The 21797-nt window shown below is 38.7% G+C and overlaps 1 protein-coding gene across 4 annotated transcripts in view; it reads left to right on the top strand.

The window, feature by feature from the left end:
* CAMKMT (calmodulin-lysine N-methyltransferase) overlaps nucleotides 1-21797 on the top strand; it is a 437120-nt gene that overhangs the window by 391607 nt on the left and 23716 nt on the right. For 3 of the 4 annotated variants that reach the window (XM_088841508.1, XM_055399991.2, XM_055399987.2), the window contains one exon: nucleotides 19958-20032. The exons of the other annotated variant lie outside the window; for it this stretch is intronic. In XM_088841508.1, the coding sequence (XP_088697634.1) occupies nucleotides 19958-20032 (75 nt within the window). The remainder of the gene's footprint in view (nucleotides 1-19957; nucleotides 20033-21797) is intronic. 4 annotated transcript variants of the gene reach the window in all.

The following is a 21797-nucleotide window of genomic DNA, read 5'->3' as shown; positions in this document are numbered from 1 at the left end:
TTCTCCAGCACCATAGTTCAAAAGCATCAATTTTTCGGTGATCAGCTTTCTTCACAGTCCGACTCTCACATCCATACATGACCACGGGAAAAACCATAGCCTTGACTAGACGGACCTTGGTTGGCAAAGTAATGTCTCTGCTTTTTAATATGCTATCTAGGTTGGTCATAACTTTCCTTCCAAGGAGTAAGCGTCTTTTAATTTTGTGGCTGCAATCAGCATCTGCAGTGATTTTGGAGCCCAAAAAAATAAAGTCTGGCACTGTTTCCACTGTTTCCCCATCTATTTCCCATGAAGTGATGGGACCAGATGCCATGATCTTTGTTTTCTGAATGTTGAGCTCAAGCCAACCTTTTCACTCTCCTCTTTCACTTTCATCAAGAGGCCTTTGAGTTCCTCTTCACTTTCTGCCATAAGGGTGGTGTCATCTGCATATCTGAGGTTATTGATATTTCTCCAGGCAATCTTGATTCCAGCTTGTGCTTCTTGCAGCCCAGCGTTCCTCATGATGTACTCTGCATAGAAGTTAAATAAACAGGGTGACAATATACAACCTTGATGTACTCCTTTTCCTATTTGGAACCAGTCTGTTGTTCCATGTCCAGTTCTAACTGTTGCTTCCTGACCTGCATACAGGTTTCTCAAGAGACAGGTCAGGTGGTCTGGTATTCCCATCTCTTTCAGAATGTTCCACAGTTTATTGTGATCCATACAGTCAAAGGCTTTAGGCCTGGCTAAAAGATCTAGGCGGAGAAGGCAATGGCAAGCCACTCCAGTACTCTTGCCTAGAAAATCCCATGGATGGAGGAGCCTGGTAGGCTGCAGTCCGTGGGGTCGCGAAGGGTCAGACACGACTGAGCGACTTCACTTTCACTTTTCACTTTCACACATTGGAGAAGGAAATGGCAACCCACTCCAGTGTTCTTGCCTGGAGAATCCCAGGGACGGGGGAGCCTAGTGGGCTTCCGTCTATGGGGTCACACAGAGTCGGACACGACTGAAGCGACTCAGGAGGAGGAGGAGGAAAAGATCTAGGATGCACATTTGTGAAGGATATAGCCATTGCTTCTCAAAGATCTGAATATAGTCATTTGATGGTTCACTCACTGGTCCATCCATGCAGCCATCTATCGATTTAACTGATATGCCAAAAGTATTCTGCCTGTCAGAACATAAATACAAAGTTATAGCGAATAACTCTTGAGCAAAGAAAGTCATGCCACTAAATATAGCTAGAGTTTGGTGAAAGAGCAAGGACATTTACAGCTTCTCAATTGTTAGGTTTATCTGAAGCTGTCTTCAAAACTGTGACTGTCTAATAAAGAACCATTCAGAACTTCTGATGTCTGTATATTTCTAGTGTTCCAGAATTAGTGAATGGCGTCATTCTCCAGTTAATAGTAATTAACAGTTACAATATTTTAAAAAATTGATTAAATATATACCCTGCTGTGATATTAAAAGTAACTTTCTACTTAAGAGAATTTATCTTTGTGTGAAAATTGCTAGTGAATTTAGACCTGTGACTTTTTTATTATTCTCTGATAAACCATTAATTTTAGTAAACTGTGGAATTCATAATAACTTTTAAGACTTTTATAACCCAAATTTTACCTTTATGTGGGCCCCCAGGATTGGCTATTGGCTCCTTTGCCCTGCTTTTTAAGATCTATATCTTCTTGAAGTTCATTTTGCTTTAGAGATTAAATTGGAGATGTGAAAAATGCTTTAAGAACATAAATTCCAACCAAGTGGGATGAAATTGCTGCCTTTTCCAGGCCTTCTGCAGTCCTCTCTCACTTTCCTCACTCTTCATTCAGCAGCTTTCACTGTTCCCCAGCATACATCCTCTCCTGGGGTCACCCAAACCTCCTCACTCTCTTCTAGCACATTTGGTTTTCCTCATCTCTAGTCTTTGCCAGTCTTGTTCCCCTTTTCCTTATCCATCTAAATCCTTTCTTCTGGGCTTCCTTGGTGGCTCAGTTGGTAAAGAATCTGCCTGCAGTGCAGGAGACCCGAGTTCTATCCCTGGGTCGGGAAGATCCCCTGGAGAAGGGAATGTCTGGCTATCCACTCCAGTATTCTTGCCTGGAGCAGTTGAGGGACAGAGGAACCTGGCGGGCTACAGTCCATGGGGTCGCAACTTAATTACCATTTCCCCCTGCCTTCTCAGACTATGTCAGCTTGCCCTAACCTTTGCCTTCTTTTAACTTCTGTTGGCCTTAGAATCGTCCCCCAGAAAACATGGCATCAGTTCAGATCAGTTCAGTCGCTCAGTCATGTCCGACTCTTTGCAACCCCGTGGACTACAGCACACCAGGCCACCCTGTCCATCACCAACTCCCGGAGTTTACTCAAACTCATGTCCATTGAGTCAGTAATGCCATCCAACCATCTCATTCTCTGTCGTCCCCTTCTCCTCCCGCCTTCAATCTTTCCCAGCATCAGGGTCTTTTCCAATGAGTCAGCTCTTCATATCAGGTGGCCAAACATGGTATATTCTCTCATTATTCAAAGTGTGTCATCTGTTTTCATGTACATTGTTTCATTCATTTTTTGGGGTAATTATTTTGATCACCTTCTCTCTGTCAACTACTGTTCTCAGTCTCTAGAGATGTAGTGATGAATGCAACTGAGAAGGTCCATGCCTTCTTGGAGTTCACATTCTGGGAAGAACTTAAAGGGAAGGACTCTGCTTAATATGTTTTTGTATTCCCTGAAGCAATTAGTACACTTTATCCCTATTACATGAAAGGTTTTAAAGTTTGTATTTGGAGCACACTTTGAAAGATGAAATAAATGACATGATAAATGAAAAACAGGGTAAGATAGGAATCTGTAAAGATTATAGAACCAAGCAATTTTTAGTAGAAGAAAGTCAAGCTTTAGAGATTGAGACATCGTTTATATATCAGATAGCTGACTTTCATTTCTGGATAGGCTTCTTCTCAGGCGTGCACACGCAGCATCTGTAGACAAACTGACATTGTGAGTAGGCATTTATCTGTCCTTTGTCAGGTTGAAGAGGACGGTTAGAAGAAGGTAACTAAGATAAGGAAGCTGAAGGGTCTCTTTAAGAAATTTTCTGATAAAACATACCTGTTAGTGAGTTTTGCTAGAATTACAGTATCAGAATCTCAAGAACTGCTGAGAATTATAGACGTGGCACAGTCCTGTCTCCATCTGTTGCTATCTTGGATATGGGAAAATGAAAGTACTAAGTGTACTTCTTATTACTAACACATTTTATTTGCTTAACACATTATAGAAGGGCTCATATCTGAACAAATAAGCTCCCACAGAGTGAATGTTACCTAGTTTTGATATTTTGGTAGAGTTCTCTTTTTGTGGGCTTTTTTGTGTGTGTATTTGAGATTTTTGTGGGCTGGAGAAGGGAAAGGCTTCATTGGATCATTGAAAAAGCAAGAAAGTTCCAGAAAAACATTTAATTATGTTTTATTGACTATGCCAAATCCTTTGTGTGGATCACAACAAACTGGAAAATTCTTCACGAGATGGGAATATGAGACGACCTTACCTGCCTCTAGAGAAACCTGTATCTACATCAAGAAACAACAGTTAGAACCAGACATGGAACAATAGACTGGTTCCAGATTGGGAAAGGAGTATGTGAAGATGGTATATTATCACCCTGCTTGTTTAACTTCTATGTAGAGTACATCATGTGAAATGCTGGGCTAGATGACACTCATGCTGGAATCAAGATTGCTGGGAGAAATATCAATAACTTCAGATATGCAGATGATATTTGGGTCAGGGTCACAAATCTCAGATTTGTTGAGTTATTCTTGGAAAGCAGGAAAAGGTTATGTGTATATGTGTACTGCAGTGTCACACTCCACAGCTTCAGAAAGCACTCTTTTCATATCTCTGCTATTAAGGCAAAGCTCCCTGAACCTCATTTTTCTGTGTGCTCAATTGGTTTAAAATGAGGCAATCAGTATTAGGATATTTTGCTCCATTGTGGTTTTTTTTTTTTTAGTTACTCATGAAATGAAAATGAAACACTCTCAAATGAAACACCCTAATGGCAGAAAGAGAAGAGGAACTAAAGAGCCTCTTGATGAAGGTGAAAGAGGAGAGTGAAAAAGCTGGCTTAAAACTCAACATTAAAAAAACTAAGATCATGGCATTGGTCCCATCACTTCGTAGCAAATAAATGGGGAAAAAATGGAAACAGTGACAGACTTTATTTTCTTGGGTTCCAAAATTACTGTGGATGGTGACTGCAGCCTCGAAGTTAAAAGATGCTTGCTCCTTGGAAGAAAAGTTATGACAAACCTAGATGGCATATTAAAAAGCAGAGACATTACTTTGCTGACAAAGATCCATATAGTTAAAGCTATAGTTTTTCCAGTAGTCATGTATGGATGTGAGAGTTGGACTATAAAGAAGGCTGAGCGCCAAAGATTGATGTTTTTGAACTGTGGTGTTGGAGAAGATTCTTGAGAATCCTTTGGAATAGAAGGACAGTCAATCCTAAAGGAAATCAACCCTGAATATTCATTGGAAGGACTGATGCTGAGGCTGACGCTCCAATAATTTGGCCACCTGATGCAAAGTGCCAACTCATTAGAAAAGACCCTAATGCTGGAAAAGACTGAGGATGGGAGGAAAGGAGACGACGGAGGATGAGATGATTAAATGGCATCACTGACTCAATGGACATGAGTTTGAGCAAACTCCAGGAAATAGTGAAGGACAGGGAAGCCTGATGTGCTGCAGTCCATGGGGTCGCGAAGAGTTGGACACAACTGAGCGACGCGGCAACAACAAATATTTACAGAGCAAATTTTCAAAAGTGGACTTTGTCTATTCATACAGCCTTATCAGACTGTGTAAATTACTAAAGTTTGTAATATATTTTCATATCTATAAAAGCTAGTCTCTTGCCATTATTCCTTCTTCCTAGAATATTCTAAAATCATGTTGGTATTTGTATTACAGTGGTATTTTCATTTTGACTGAAAAAATATATATGTAAATTAAGTTACTAAGATGCTGTCTTATGACTCTGAATCTTCTATTCAAGAACAGGTAGTTTTCTTTTTAAGCTTTTTTAGGTGTTTCACTAGCATTTAAAATGTTTCATTTCTAAGTTTATTTTTAGAAACTACCTTTTTCTGTTTCTTTTATAAATGAGGTCCTTTTCTTTCATTATATTTTCTAACTATTATTTTATTTGTATGTGTGTTTATAAAGAAAGCTGTAGTTTGTCTAGCAAATGTTTAGTCAGTTCAATGAGTTATTACTTCTAATACCTTGTCAACCTAGTCTCTTGAATTTTCCAAATAAACAATCACATCATTTGCAAATGATGAGACTTTTTACTTCTTTCTAATTCTTGTATCTTTTTTTCTTCTCTTATGTAATTTTATTGGATTAAAAAAAATCCCAGAATGAAATTAAATAGTATGTTTGAGTCTAACTTTGTTGGGAATCCTCTAGTGTTTCACCATTAAATGTGCATTAGCCTATGAGTTGAAAAAGAAATGATATTTTTATCTTCATAAGGAATTTTCTATTGATTCCTGTTTTTAAAAGATTTTGTCATAAATCCATATGGAGCTTTAGCTGATGCCTTTTCAGCATGTATAGAGATAATCAGATTGTTTTTCTTAAATCATTGTAAGCTCTACAGATGATTCTGATACTAAAGTTTGAGACCTGCTGCTCCAGGTTATCACTCCTATGTTTCTAGACTGACTTTAAAGCTGATCCCATCCTCTTGTTCTGTGTTTTTATTTGCAATTAAATGGACAAAAACCTTACTTCAGAGTACAGAAGATTTGCCTAATGTTTGAACCCCCTGTTGGGCTTCCCAGGTGGCGCTAGTGTTAAAGAACTTGCGTGCCAATGCAGGAGATGACAAAAGACTAGGGTCCCATCCCTGGGTCAGAAAGATCCCCTGAAAGAGGAAATGGCAACCTCCTCCGGTATTCTTGCCTGGGAAATCCCATGGACAGAGGAGCCTGGTGGGCCACAGTCCCTAAGGTCGCAAAGAGTCAGATACGACTGAAGCAACTGAGCACACAATCAGGAACCCCCTATGTTGGTGACCAGTGTATTCTACACTGGTTAAGGAGGACTGGTAAACTGTTTTGAGATTTCAGAATGAAAGATACATTGATAGTTTTACTAATTATATTTTCCATTTCAAATATCTCTTATTCTATGATTATGACTAGTACAACTTGTTTTATTAATTTCAATGGAATCAAATGTAATTTAGCATCTGCTACACATAAGGCACTGTGATGGGCTCATCAGGGGTTACAAAGATGAGTAAAGTGAGGTCTCACTTAGGAAGATCAAGATATGGTGATGAGAGGCAAACACTTCCCAGTCATCAAGATGTAAGACAAAGCCTGCTCTCTCATTGGATCAGTCACTCTGTTTAAGTATTAAGACACAAGCAGCCAACTCAAGGTGAGGGCATCTGAGAAAGCTTTTTATAAAGGAGGTGGTGGTTGGGCTTTGGTTTAGCAAATGAAATGCAAGTGAAGAAAAACAGCTAAAGAGGGCATTTTAGGTATGAAAAGCAGGGAGGACACAGTCAAGGCATAGAAGTAGGAAAGATATGTCCAGGCAAATGTAGTTACCTGGTGTGATGAATGGGAAGAGGCCAACAGAACATTTCAGAAGTCATTGCACTGGGGCAGAGGGGGAGGTGAGTGGGACATAGCCTCTAAATGGACTTGCGAGGTGTGGGGCCAGTTTCTATTTGTTGATTTGACTGGTGGTTACAGGGGTACTTGCCACATAATAATTAGTTAAGGCATGTATTTATTTCACAGTTTTCTCTCAGTGTTTTATTTTACACTAAAAAGAGTTTTCTGTTTGTTTGTTTCTCTTTCAAAGGCTTCTTGGTGATTCCAGAGAAAGGGAAAGAGGTAGTCCAGGCCTGAATGAGAATGGAAAATGGTGAACAAATAGGGAACCCATTCTAGAGAAGCTACTGGGAGTGGGAAATAAATTGGAAGAGCAGTCATAGACAGCAGCCTGGAACATGCTACATTGGAGGTGGTTGTAGAACATAAATATGTATTTGCTTTGTGATAGTAAGTAACACATGGTGAAGAATGAAGGTTCAAATCTCAGGAAAATGTTGTGCTAGAGGATTTGGAGACCAAAATCAAGAGATAAGAGTAAAACTATGGAAACTGGAGAATCTGAAGAGAAGATGGCCAAGGACACAACCTTGGGAAATGACTGTTTCAGGAGCAGAGTAATGAGGGGCCTGGAAGGGATACTGAGAAAGGACTGGAGACAAGAAGGCTGGTTCAGGGTGGGACTGTGCAAGGTGGGAAGCAAGTCCAGGAGAGAATTTCAAGGAGAGGGTGATCAGCAGTGTCAGCTGCTGAAGATTGCTGGAGGTCAAGCAAATTGCAGAGCAGTTCCAGTGACTGTTGTGAGAAAGGTCGTATTGCCAGGGCAGGTGAAGTAATGAGAATAGGCTATTCCTGCAAAATGCTGATGGCAAAGGGAAAGAGAAATAGGATGTGGACCAGAGGGAAGCAGAGTTGCTGGGAGAGGTGGGCATGTTGGCAGGCATGCCGCAACAGCTGAGGAAGAAGAAATGAGTATGATGGGGCCTGGCGTTGGATGGAACAAGGACCTAGAGTAGTACTTCTCAAAGTAAAGCCCCCAGACCAGCAGCCTCAGCATCACTTGGAAATTTGTTTGCAGTGCAGATTCTCAAGCATCTCAGTTTGTTTTTCCCCAGACATACTGAATCAGAAACTGGGATTGAATCCCAGCGATCTGTATGTTAAGACTTTCTGAGGATTCTGATACACACCCAAGTTTGCAAACCTCTGCACTCAGAGGAAAGAGGAAGGAGTGGCTTTATCCTGCACACAGGTTGGGAGTGGATTCTCTTTGAAAGGATGAGTGACCCTACTTCCTTTGTGACAAGAGGAGACAGAAAAGATAAAGAAGAGGGGAAAGATAGTATCAGCTAATCTCAGGCTCTCAGTAAGGTCATCTACTGAGAAATTTTATTCAGTGTGAATTTTAGATCACAGGGTGAGAGTCCTGTTAGAAATTGACTGGGCTCTGCATTTCAGGTTGAAACTCCAACCTCAAAGCCAGAATGAAAAGACAAAAGTTAGTGCAAGAGTAAGGGAAGGGAAACTAATATTTATTGAGCACTCATAATACACTTGTGTTACTCTATCTCATTCAGCTCATTATCATCGTGGAATGCTACTATTACTGTCTCTTTTTTTATATTTGAGGGCAGTGATATTCAGAGGATCTCTCAGCCTGACTGGCTTGTGAGGGAGCTAGTATTTGAACTCAGAGCTTCCAAGTTATGAAGCCCAGTATTCTTTCTATTGCACTATACTGTTAAACTCAACAGGTTTGACATGCTTATAAATATTAAGATTGTTAAAGCATGTATCCTGTAATGATTATTGATTTTGCTTTGTAATTCATTTCAAACAGAAAATTTTGATATGATGATGAAACAAAATGGAGACACATACATTATACTTCAGTGTCAATTACAAGTAACGCATTGACATGATTTGGGTGTTTGATAAAACCATCTTTACATGTCTTTACCTATAATTGTTATACCTTAGATTATAAGCTCATATAGACAAGGGACCTAGTTATATGTATGTATATATACCCTGCTGTCTTTCAGAAAGCATTTCATTTTCAATTTTTAACTGTTTCATTGTGGTAAAATTGAAATCCAATAAACCGTATGTATAATTGTATAAGTTTTGAAATTCGTATACACCCCTGAAACCATCCCCATAATTGAAAAACTGATCATGTCTTACCACCCCCTCCTTTCTGACCCTTGACATTCCCTCCCTCTCCAGGAAGCCACTGATTTACTTTGTTTTATTGTATATTAGTTTATATTTTCAAAAGGTTTAAGTAAATGAGATCATTCAGTGTGTGCTTTTGCCCTCAGTGTCCTTTCAGGCAGCAAAGCTATTCTGAGATCACCTGTGTGTTGCATGTATTGGTAGTTCTTTCCACTTTATTTCTGAGTAGTCCCCCTCTGTGTGGCTGTGCCTCAATTTTTTTTATCCTTCCACCCACTGATGAGCTTTGAGCTATTGCCAGTCTGGGGCTGTTACAAGTAAACCTGTTATGAACACTTATGTACACGTATGGTTAGATGGAGATGTGTTTTGTATGGGTATATCCTTTCACTTCTCTAAGATAAATACCTAGAACTGGAACAGCTGGATCTTAGGCATAGATTTAACTTTTAAAGGAAGCTGCTAAACTCTTTTCCAAAGTGGTTGTTTTTTATATTCCCCTCAGTGGTGCCAGAGAGTTGCATTTTTTCACATTGTCATCACCTCTCAGTGTAGTCAATCTTTTAAATTATAGCCCTTCTAATACATATATAGTGATAAGCTCATTAGGGTTTTAATTTGAATTTCCCTAATGACTAATGATATTGGGTATCTTTTCATGTGCTTATTTCCCACTTATATATCTTATTTGGTGAAGTATCTATTCAAATGCTTTACTCATTTTTTTTCTAAATTGGGTTGCTTGTTTTCTTATTGTTAACATACCCAGAGTTCTTTATATGTTCTGGAAATAAGCTCTTTATCAAATACATGATTTGCAAAAATATATGCTATTTTCTCCCAGCCAGTAGCTTGTCTTTCCATTCTCCTCCTGGCATCTTTCAAAGTGCAGAAATTTTTAATTTTAATAAAGTCTAATTTACCAATGTTTTCTTTTATGTATCATGCATCTTGTATCATATCTAAGAAATCTTTTCTTAAGCTAAGGTTACAAAGATTTTCTCTAGTATTTTCATCTATAAGGTTTATAATTTAGGTTTAACATTTAGGCTTCTGATCCATTTTAAGTTGACCCATTTCACGTCCATATGATGTGAGCTATGGATTTAAGGTTTTTAAATATGGATATCTAATTATTAAATATTATTAAATATTAAATTATTTGTTGAAAATACCCCCTTTGTCCACTGAAATACTATTTCATATTTTATGCTATTGTAAATGGTATGGCTTTTAAAATATTATTGTAAATGGTATGGAATTAGAAATTCAAATTTCCAATTATTTGTTGTTTGTATAAATACAATTAAATTTTGTATATTGATCTTGTATGCCATAATTGTGTTAAACTCACTTATTCGTTCTACTTACTTTTCTATCTCATTGGATAGTCTACATAGACAATCATATTGCCCACTAATAAAGACTGTTTTACTTCTTCCTTTCCACTCTTGATGCCTTTTTTGCCTTGCCTTATTGCACTGGCTAGAATCTCTAGTGCAATATTGAGTAGTGAGAGAAAACATCATTTTCATGTTGCTGATGTTAGGTAGAAAGCATCTAGTCTTTCACCATTAAGTATGATGTTAGTTGTTGGTTGGTTGCTTGCTTAGTTATGGATAACTCTTTTGTGGCCCCATAGACTGCAGCCCACCAGGCTCCTCTGTCCATGGGATTTCCAAGGCAAGGATACTGGAGTGGGTTGCCATTTTTGTCTCCCGGGAATCTTCCCAACCCAGGGACTGAACCTGCATCTCCTACATTGTAGGCAGATTTTTTACTATTGAGCCCCTGGGGAAGCCCAAATGTGATATGATGCTAGCTACAGATTTTTCAGGATAATCTTCTTCAGGTTGAGAAAGTTCCCTTCTTTTCTTTTGTTGCTGAGAATTTTCATCAGAAATAGATATTCAACTTTGTCAGTGGATTTTCTGCAATTATTGAAATTATCATATTTTTCTAGTTCATATATATGATGAATTATATTGATTAATTTTAAAATATGAAACCATATTTTAAACTTTAAACCATAAACTTTCTTTCATTCCCTCACTTGATCAACCTGTCTTGATCATGATGTATATATGGTATAGTTATTTTGGTGGTTGCTTTAGGTTTTATAGTATATAACTTTCACTTACCACAATCTATCCTTAAATGCCATACCACTTCATCTTTACTATAAAAACTTTATAAAAGTATACTTTTATTACTCCCTTCCCAGTCTTACAATATTATTATTCTCTATTTTATTTATTCATATGTTATAAACCCCACAATACTTATTTGTTTAACCAGTCAACTATATTTTTAAGACAGTTAAATAATAAGAAAATAATCTTATATATTTACTCACATAGTTATAATTTATAGTTCTTATCCTTCCTTTCTGTAGATCCATATTTTCATCTGGTATTGATTTTTCCTCTACCTAAAAGACTTTCTTTACACTTTTTGTAGTACAGATCTGCTGGTGATTAATTCTTGCAGCTTTTGTATGTATGAAAACATCTATTTCACCTTAAAAAAAAAAATTGTAACTGGCCATGCAATAGATTGGCCATACAAAAGGTTAGCATCCTTTTTTCCTTTTAGTACTTTAAAGATGTCACTCCACTGTTTCCTGACTTGCATATTCCTCAAAAGAAATATACTGTCATACATATCTTTCTTTGAATCATGTGTCTTTTCCTCTGGGTGCTTTTCTGTTTATCACTGTTTTCAGACAATTTGATTGGATTTACTGTATGCCTTGTAGTTTTCATTATGTTTCTTGTACTTGGAGTTTGTTGAAATTTCTTGATCTGTGGGTTAATAGTTTTTATTAAATTTGAAAATATTTTAGCCATTTTTTCTTCAGACATTTTTTTTTCTGTCTCCCCCTCTTTTGTCCTTTGGGGACTCCAATAACACATATATTAGGATATAAATTTGCTTCACAGCTCACTTGCTGATACTCTTTTCTTTTATTTCTATTTTTTTTCACTTTATGTTTTCATTTTGGATAGTATCCATTGCTTTGTCTTCAGGTTCACTAATTTTTTCTCCTGAAATGTCTTAATTTGCTTTGAATTTCATCCAGCGTATTTTCTTCTCAGACATTGTAGTCTTCCTCATTAGAAGTACTTTCAAAGTATCTTTTGTGTCTCTACTTACTTTTTAATACAGTAAATATCATTGTGATACCTAGTTTAATACCTTTGTGAATTCTAACATCTGTGTCAAGTTCAGTTATTCAGTTTTCCTCCTCATTATGGGCTTTATTATTTGACTTTTTGCGTATCTGATAATCTTTGATTGTATACCAAGTATTTTGAATTTTATCTTTTTAGTATCTGAATGTTTTTATATTTCTATAAATGATTGTTTGGTTCTGGGACACAGTTATATTATTTTGAAATAATTTGATCCTTTCGAGTATCACTTTTAAGATTTATTCAGCAGAACCAAAGCAGCATTTAGTCTAGAGCTAGTTATTCTCCTCTGCTGAGACAAGATCCATCTGAGAACTCTACTCAGTGCCCTGTGGATTATGAGGCTCTGTAGTCTGACTGGTGAGAACAGCTGCACTTCCTGGCCCTGTGTGAGCAATGGCCAGTCCCCTCCAATCTTCTTAGGTGGTTCTTTTCCAACCTCAAGTAGTTTCCTCATACACATGCTCCAGTCAGTGCTCTGCAGAATACTTCTCAGGGGGACTGTCCATAGACTGTCTCTCTGTGCAGCACTCTATCTGATACTCGATACTGGAAACGATAACGGTCCTGGTTTCCTCAGATTCTTAGTACCATCTCCTTAGCTCAGAGAATCCACCTAGTTCCAGCTCAGTTTACCCTCTTTGTACTGCGGCCTGGAAACTCTCTCAAGGGAGTAGAATGGGGCAATGGTAGGGCTCATTTTATTTTTACCCCTCACTCAAGGATCACTATCATTTGTTGCTGACTCTTAGTGTCTTGGAAACTATTATTTATATATTTTAAATAGATAAAACTATTACTTTATATATTATAAAATATAAAACTATTATATATATATATATACACACACACACATATATGTTTTTAGTTGTTTTGGGCAGTAGGGTAAACAAGGTGCTTGTAACTCCATCATTACTTAAAGTAGAAATCCTGAGAAAGCATTTTAAGTGGCCTCCATGTCTACCTAATCCACACATTCTAGTCAAAGAACAACTTAATGTAGGAACCTCTGTTTCTTGAGTGCCTTCTATATGCCAGACACTCTGCTAGGTATCTTCATACCCAGTTCATTCAAATGGCATGTTTACTGAGCAGCTGTTATGTGTCACGGACTGTTCTAGGCAGTGAAAAATACATCATGGTACAAAACAGATTTTAGAAATCTCTTTCCTTAGGATGCTTATTTTCTATTGGAGAAAAAGAACTTTAAAAATTAATGATTTAGTTATATAGCATATTAAAGGATAATAATTGCTATTAAGAAAATGAAGAGCAGGTTCAGGGGGTTCAGGAACACTGCAGTAGAAATGAATGATTGTAGCTTTAAGTAGAATGATCAGTGTAAGCCACTCTGAGAAGGTGCGATGTTCAAGCAAAGACTGGAAGGAGTTAAGGGAACCAGCCCTAGGGATGTCTGGAGGAAGAGCATCACACTGAGGAAGAAGGGAGAAGTATATCCCTAGTGTATTCAAGAAATCATAAAGAGATTGGTGTTGCTAGAGCAAAGGGAGTAAGGGGGCAAGTAATGGGAGCTGAGGTCAGAATGGTACCTAGATTGCACAGGGTCTTATAGTTCAATGTAGACTGTGGCTTTTACTCTGTGTGAAGAGAGGAGCTGTCATAAGGTGGTAAATAGAGAAGGCTCATGATTTCATATCCATTTTGAAAGGATCTCTCTGGCTGCTCCCTTGAGCAGGAAATGTAGGATTATAGCAGGAAAACCAATTAGGAGACTATACAGTAATTCAGATTAGAGAAGATGGTAGTTTAGACCGGGATGGGAGCAGTGGAAATAGAGAAAACTTGGATTTTGACATATTTCAAAAGTAGAACTAACTGTATTTCCTGGCATATTCAACATGGGGTGTAAAAAAAGTAAAAGTCAAGGCTTTTGGGCTGAGAATTAACAAGATGAGAAAGACAGTGAATGCTATGAATTTAGGGAAAGATGATGAGGAATTCATTATTGGAGATACTGAGTGTGAGATGTCTATCAGACACCCAAGTGGCAATGTTAAAATAGGAAGTTGGATATATGAGTCTGGAGCTAATGGGAATGGTACAGACTGGTAGGTTAAATAAGATGAAGAGTAAAAACTGAACTGAATTTAATAATGTGGAGATCTTTGGTGAGTTTTACAAGAGCATTTTTGGTGAAACAGTAGGGACAAAAGCCTGACTGGGAGGAGAGGAATTGAAAATAGAGTTTAAACAACTTTTTCATGCAGTTTTGCTACAGAGATGTGAGAGGGAATTGGAGCAATAACCAGAAGGGAGGGTAGAGTGAAGAGAGGATATTTTAAGAGGGGGGAAATAGCTGCTTGAATGTTTGAATACTGATGGAAATAATCCAGTAGAGAGGAAAGAACTCTGATAATATAGGAGAGAAAAGAAAGAATTGTTAGAACTATGCTGTAGAATAAATGAAAGGGGAATGGCCCTCGTCTTTAAGAGGAAGTACTGGCTTTAGATAAGAGTATGGCTAATTCATCCAAGATAATAAGAAACAGAGTATGCAGGTGCAGATGCTGCTAGGAATATAAGTGTGACGGTGGGAGTTTGTGGAAGTTCTCATCTGATTGCTGCAATTTTGACAGTAAAGTAGGAAGCAAGGTCATCAGCTGAAAGTAAGGATAAAGAAGGAAGTGTTAGAATTTTGAAAAGAGTGAAGTTGGTGCAAAATAATGAGGTAGGAGACTGGGAGAGTAAATGGAGAAGGGAAATGAAAAATCAACTGCCAAACATAAAGAATCCGCTTGTGGTCACGATTTTTTTTTTTTTTTTGATGTGTATCTCTTATGTTTTTTAGTTTTTTGGCCACAAGGCACATGGGACCTTAGCTTCCCAACCAGGGATTGAACCTGTACACCCTGCATTAGAAGGCAGAGTTTTAACTACTGGACAACCAGAGAAGTCTCCAGGGTCATGAATTTAAAGCAAAGCCAGTCAGGATGCTTGTGTGTTTCTCCAACCACATTCAGCTGCACAGATGCAGTCTTGGAGCAGGCAGAGAGCTGGATTTAGCAAATATGAGAATGCAAGAAAGGGACGAGATAGCAAAGGGTGTGCACCAGGGAGTAGTTAAGATGGTTAGCGACAGGGCCTGGCTGGGCAAGAGGGGAAGATAAACATGAAGGAAAAGGACCAGTGACAGAGTAAGAAGATCAGCAGATTGAAGACTGTGTGGATCACAATAAACTCTGGAAAATTCTGAAAGAGACGGGAATACCAGACCACCTGACCTGCCTCTTGAGAAACCTGTATGCAGGTCAGGAAGCAACAGTTAGAACTGGACATGGAACAACAGACTGGTTCCAGATAGGAAAAGGAGTACGTCAAGGCTGTATATTGTCACCCTGTTTATTTAACTTCTATGCAGAGTACATCATGAGAAACGCTGGGCTGGATGAAGCACAAGCTGGAATCAAGATTGCCAGGAGAAATATCAATAACCTCAGATGTGCAGATGACACCACCCTTATGGCAGAAAACGAAGAAGAACTAAAGAGCCTCTTGATAAAAGTGAAAGAGGAGAGTGAAAAAGTTGGCTTGAAGCTCAACATTCAGAAAACGAAGATCATGGCATCTGGTCCTATCACTTCATGGCAAATAGATGAGGAAAGAGTGGAAACAGTGGCTGACTATTTTTCTGGGCTCCAAAATCACTGCGGATGCTGACTGCAGCCATGAAATGAAAAACGCTTACTCCTTGGAAGGAAAGTTATGACCAACCTAGACAGCATATTAAAAAGCAGACACATTACTTTGCCAACAAAGGTCCGTCTAGTCAAGGCTATGGTGTTTCCAGTGGTCATGTATGGATGTGAGAGTTGGACTATAAAGAAAGCTGAGCACTGAAGAATTGGTGCTTTTGAACTGTGGTGCTGGAGAAGACTCTTGAGAGTCCCTTGGACTGCAAGGAGATCCAACCAGTCCATCCTAACGGAGACCAGTCCTGGGTGTTCATTGGAAGGACTGATGTTGAAGCTGAAACTCCAATACTTTGGCCACCTGATGGGAAGAGCTGACTCATTTGAAAAGACCCTGATATTGGGAAAGATTGAAGGTGGGAGGAGAAGAGGATGACAGAGGATGAGATGGTTGGATGGCATCGCTGACTCAATGCACACGAGTTTGGGTAAACTCCGGGAGTTGGTGATGGACAGGGAGGCCTGGCGTGCTGCGGTTCATGGGGTCACAAAGAGTCAGATACAACTGAGTGACTGAACTGAACTGAAGATTGAAAGATGGTTTGAATCAGAGTCCTTACTAGAAGAGAGAGGTGAACTGTGAGAAGTGGGGCTGTTGGAGAGTAGGTCAGTGTCGCACTCATTGGTAAAGACAAGGACTGAGAGCCGGGCTACTTAATGAGGAGGCCAGAGACTGGTGTCAGTTTGCAAACTGCATTACTGAGCTGCAAGGAGGCAAGTTCAGAAATGGAAGGAAATGTTTAGAAACACTTCTGTGCCATCCAAGCCTATGGTCAGTTCAGTTCAGTTCAGTCGCTCAGTCGTGTCCGACTCTTTGTGACCCCATGAATCGCAGCACGCCAGGCCTCCCTGTCTATCACCAACTCCCGGAGTTCACCCAAACTCGTGTGCATCAAGTCGGTGATGCCATCCAGCCATCTCATTCTCTGTCGCCCCCTTCTCCTCCCGCCCCCAATCCCTCCCAGCATCAGGGTCTTTTCCAGTGAGTCAGCTCTTCTCATGAGGTGGCCAAAGTATTGGAGTTTCAGCCTCAGCATCAGTCCTTCCAATGAACACCTAGGACTGGTCTCCTTTAGGATGGACTGGTTGGATCTCCTTGCAGTCCAAGGGACTCTCAAGAGTCTTCTCCAGCACCACAGTTCATCAATTCTTCAGTGCTCAGCTTTCTTCACAGTCCAACTCTCACATTCATACATGACCACCGGAAAAACCATAGCCTTTACTAGATGGACATTTGTTGGCCTATGATCAGTGGACTTGTATTCAGAATGTGTTTGCTTTTTTAAAATCTCATTTGTCTATTCACTTGCTATTGTATTTTACAAAAGTAATGGTCTGCAACAGATTGGCTATAAACAATAACAAAAAATCTGGTCCTGCCTCACAGCTAAAGCACTGCTCTGGTGTCCATGACTGTCACCTGAGTGTCAGAGGAGAGGGAGGGCAAGACCATCAGAGGAAAGGAGTTGGAAGGACCAGCTCCTTGAATATGGAAGTCTATCATCTCTAGCCTTCCCAGATAGAAGCCACTTGAGTCCACCACTCCTGGAGGCACCAGTTTCATTGTTTGCTGTGTGACCAATGGAACTCAGAATACAGTGTAAATGGTGCCCTTACATTGTTCAAGAAGGTGGCCATTGTTATCTCCATTTTACAGATAAGACAACAAACTCAGGGAAGTGAAATAATTGCCCAAGTCACACAGCTGGTAAAGGAAGGAACCGATGTTTAAAGTCTGTCATGGGCTTCCCTGGTGGCTTAGTTGGTAAAAAAATCCACCTGCAATGCAGGGGGCATGGGTTCGATCCCTGGGTCAGGAAGATCCTTGGAAAAGGAAATGGCAATCCACTCCAGTATTCTTACCTGGGAAATCCCATGGACAGAGGAGCCTGGCAGGCTACAGTCCACGGGGTTGTAAGAGTTGGACACAGTTTAGCGACTAAACCACCACCACTACCACCACCGCCACGTCTGTCATGTCAAAACTGGACTCTGTCCATACTCCTCTCCCTCTCTGTTACTTGCTTACAGCCATGGGGACAGCATGGCCATACACTTCATGAAAAGTGGGGGAAAGTGCCTCTAGGGCAATGCCTTTAGGGAATGTGTTGTGGTCCATGTAGCCAAGCTGAGCATTTCCATTTCTTTTAGAATCACGGCTCGTTATCTCTGCTGTACCAACCCACAACCCATTGCTGTTTAGATCCCCATCTCTCTGGTTGGTCTTTGTCAAACTGAGGGGCTGAAGCACCTCAGGAATCCAATATCCAATCTCACCACAGCATTTCCTGCAGTTTCTGTTCTGGTGCATTAGTCATTACACAAATATTAGAAGGATCTTCTAAACGATGGTTCATGAATGGTAAGATGATGAGTAATTTTAATACTTTTATTTTTTTTCCCCAAAATTTATGTAGTGGAGATGTTACTTTTATATTTTAAATTGTCTTATTCATGTGGAAACTCTCAAAGACACTCAAGTCTCTGATGAAGGCTCACTCTCCCACTGAGCCTGAGTCCCAGCTACACTTGGAAGCCTCAGTGTTTCTAGAAAAGCTGGTGTTGGTTGTTTCCCATTCTTCCCAGGTGTGTGGGGCCTTTGAGGAATCAATCTAGAAATGAAACAGCATTAATACCTTAAGGGTTTCCTGGTTTCATCCATTTCTTAGCTCTCCAATAGGCCTGGGCAAGTACAACACTACAGCGAATTTATAAAGCTCGTCCATGTGTCACAGGACCTGTGAACAAAGAGGTTATCTGCTTCTTCTGGAAAACCCTCCGTGGAGCTCTGAGTCTGTGTGCTTACATAACTCACAGGGCACAGCATCTGACGTATAGGTTTATGGAGCCAGCTGCCTCTGTGAAGCGTGGCTTGTGGCACATAGCAGGGCCTGCCACATAGTAGGTACCCATTAAGGATGAGCCAAATGAGTGAGTGAATAACTGGTGTTCCGTCTGTACAGGTATTTTCATGGTCATGTGGTTAATCTTTCTACCTTAAAAAAGTTAACAAGCATAGATGTATATTAATGTATTAATATTTGAAAAGAACTTTAGGACTTACTAAAATCAGACTTATTTCTATATCCAAACAAGAGAAGATCTAAAAGAAATAAAGAACCCACCAAGATAAGCAAATATAACTTGCCAGAGTAGGCTATGCTCACGCAGTTTAGTTTTAAATAATAATCAAAATAGATAATAGGAGCAGAATTTCACTTTGAAAAGTAATACTGCAAATCACAGTTGATGAGGTGGGAAGAGGAGTCATTAAATACTTTAATATGATAAAATGCTAATCATCACAGTTATTAATTGAAAGTAACAACATCTCTGGTTGGCATCATAAGAATAACTAGAATTTTCAAATACATGTTATTAATTATTGTTGTTATGTGAGGTTTAAAACCTCTTCTTCTTTTAGAGACTAAAAGTCCGGAAAGGTGAATTTTAAAATATGCCTGAAACCTGAGAATTCCCAAAGGAAACTTGGTATTCTTTTCTTCTGTCTTGCCAAAGTATTCCTCAATAAGAAATGCAGCTGATATGCCAAGCACTACCTTTCACATCATTTACTTTATTATTTTATATTTACCTACTTATTTAGGCTGTGCTGGGTCTTCATTTTTGTGTGGGCTTTCTCTGGTTGCAGCAAGCAGGGCTACCTTAGTTGCAGTTCACAGGCTTCTCGTTTCAATGGCTTCTCTTGATACAAACCACGAGCTCTAGGCTCGTGAGCTTCAATAGTTGTGGTGCCTGGATTTAGCTGCCCCACAGCTTGTGGGATCTTCCTGAACCAGGGATCGAATCTGTGTCCTCTGCCTTGCAAGGAGGATTTTTAACTGTGTAAATCATTTATTTTGTATAAGTTTGTATTCCAGTAGATGGGGAGCACTTTGATTTCATTATGTACTTTCATTGATATTAAGAGTCTGGACTCATTCTAATGATGCTGGTCAAGATATGATACTTTTTCCTAGCATGTCTACACAAGCCTATAAGAACTAGCAGAAACCTAACTATTGTATTTGAATAGAAAATTCTTCCTCTCCAAGATTTGAAGACTAAATAAAATATGGAACAGACAGTTACATCCCTAGTTTTTTTATTATGCCTTTTGAAATAATTTGTAAATACCTTTTAAATAATTTCAAGTGCCACAAAAATAATGTTAATAGCTCAAAATCAAAAGTTAAAAAAAAAAAACCCTAAGTATAATTTTTAAAATCTTTTTCTTCTCAAGCGTTTTACGATGGGATAATGAGACAGATGTCTCTCAACTGGAAGGACATTTTGACATTGTTATGTGTGCTGACTGGTAAGTACATAAAAATCATAAAACTCCTGTTAGAAAAAAAAATAGCTTTGCTGGAGTAATTGGGCTGTGCTGCTCTGCTGACGGTGAAGCAGAGTCAACAAATGAGGCACACAGCCGCCGTAACCTCCACAAATTAATATTCATCTCCATGTGACAGTTATAAGGTAGTCTTCTATCACACAGTAACTTCTACCACATTATTTCCCAAAGATTGATTTTGAGAAGCATTTCCATTTTCTGGAATTGCCTCTGTTTCATGCTTGACGTATCAGTAAATGGACGACTTAGGCAAATTGCAAATAATTATGGCTCGGGGAGGAATAGTCTGGAGAAAAAGGAGTTTATCAACACAAACAGCTCAATTAGCTTACTTCTTAGGAGAGATCTGACTATTGATATAAGGGAATATATAGATGTATGTGTGTGTGCACACATATGCACTCCAGCATATAAACATATCTGTGGAATATCTTTAGGGAAATAGCTTTTCTTAAGATGTATATTTGCTATCTAGTCGTTCCAATGTCTTCAATTATGATATTTAATTATACTTAAAACAAGAATTATCAAATTCCATTTTATTGTTATGCAAATAATAATAGTAAAATCTTTGTCAGATGCTTGCCTTTTAAAAATAATTTACATTAGATATTTTGTCTTCCCTCTTACCCCAATCTACTTATTGTTAATGAAAGTCTCAGGATAAAAATGTATCAAACCTTAATAATGATTTCAACTAATCTTATGTATTTTCTTCTTGTGTTGAATAATTATTTCAGCATATGAGAAACATGACAATTCACAATTTTTTCTGTTAAGAGTAAGGTCTTATTTGTAGTTTTCTAATGATTTTTAAAATGACACTATGAATTTGAAAACACAAGTTCTGATTCTAAAGGAGTTCTCTTCTATTGATAAACCCAAACACAACATCCATAACCTAGAGAAGATTTTCCTTATGTGAGAGTTGAATGAATGGAATGGAATCTCCGGGAAGTCTTTATTTAAAATTATTATTTAGTAAGATTTTTAGTGGGTAAACTTTCTGCCTAAGTCCCTTAAATTAGATTTGTTTTCTGTTTTCTCCAGGAAAACACTTCTCAGTGAAAATTAAATATTTTCTTCCATTCTTAGTTGAGTTTTTCACGGCCATTTTAGTCTCTCTGCACCCAATTTCAGAAAGCCTTTTTCCAGAAAAAAGGGAGAACCAGATTTCTGACTAATCATTGATATTGTGTCTCAATATTACAGCCCTCATCTAATCAAAAATAAGGAGCTAAAACCTCACCATATGATTTGAGCAAGTAATTTAGTAAATGCCTTTCCTCACCAAATATGAGAAAGGATCCTCCAGGTTTCATTGCACGGATGAAGATAATGCTGGCAGGATTAGATCAGATTAAGTATGAAAGTCAGATCAGAGAGCAGCGGAGAGAGGGAAGGAGGGCAGGGTCTTCTTGGAGATTTAGACGAGGGTCACCCACTGATGGACTCTGATTATGTGGGGAAAGTCAGGTCTGGCCAAGAGATTTCAAGTTAAATGTGTCCTTTGCACAAATATCAAAACAGCCTGGCTGTGTCATGACACTCACACCATGTCATCCTATTTGTACCAGAGAGACAAGCAGAGGAAGTAAGATTCAGGCTCTTTTCTGATTAATGTTCTCAGGTTAAAAATAGCCACACAACATGTTTGAAAAATAGTCTTTTTTCCCGTAGCCAACAACAGGATCCTGTACAACCAACATACATAATGCATATTCAG

This window comes from Moschus berezovskii, chromosome 11 (genome assembly GCF_049115385.1).
Source record: "Moschus berezovskii isolate FMDL1 chromosome 11, NW_MosBer_1.0, whole genome shotgun sequence".
In the NCBI taxonomy this organism is placed as follows: domain Eukaryota; kingdom Metazoa; phylum Chordata; class Mammalia; order Artiodactyla; family Moschidae; genus Moschus; species Moschus berezovskii.
Note: the sequence above shows the minus strand (reverse complement) of the source record. Positions and strands in the feature narration are given on the sequence as shown.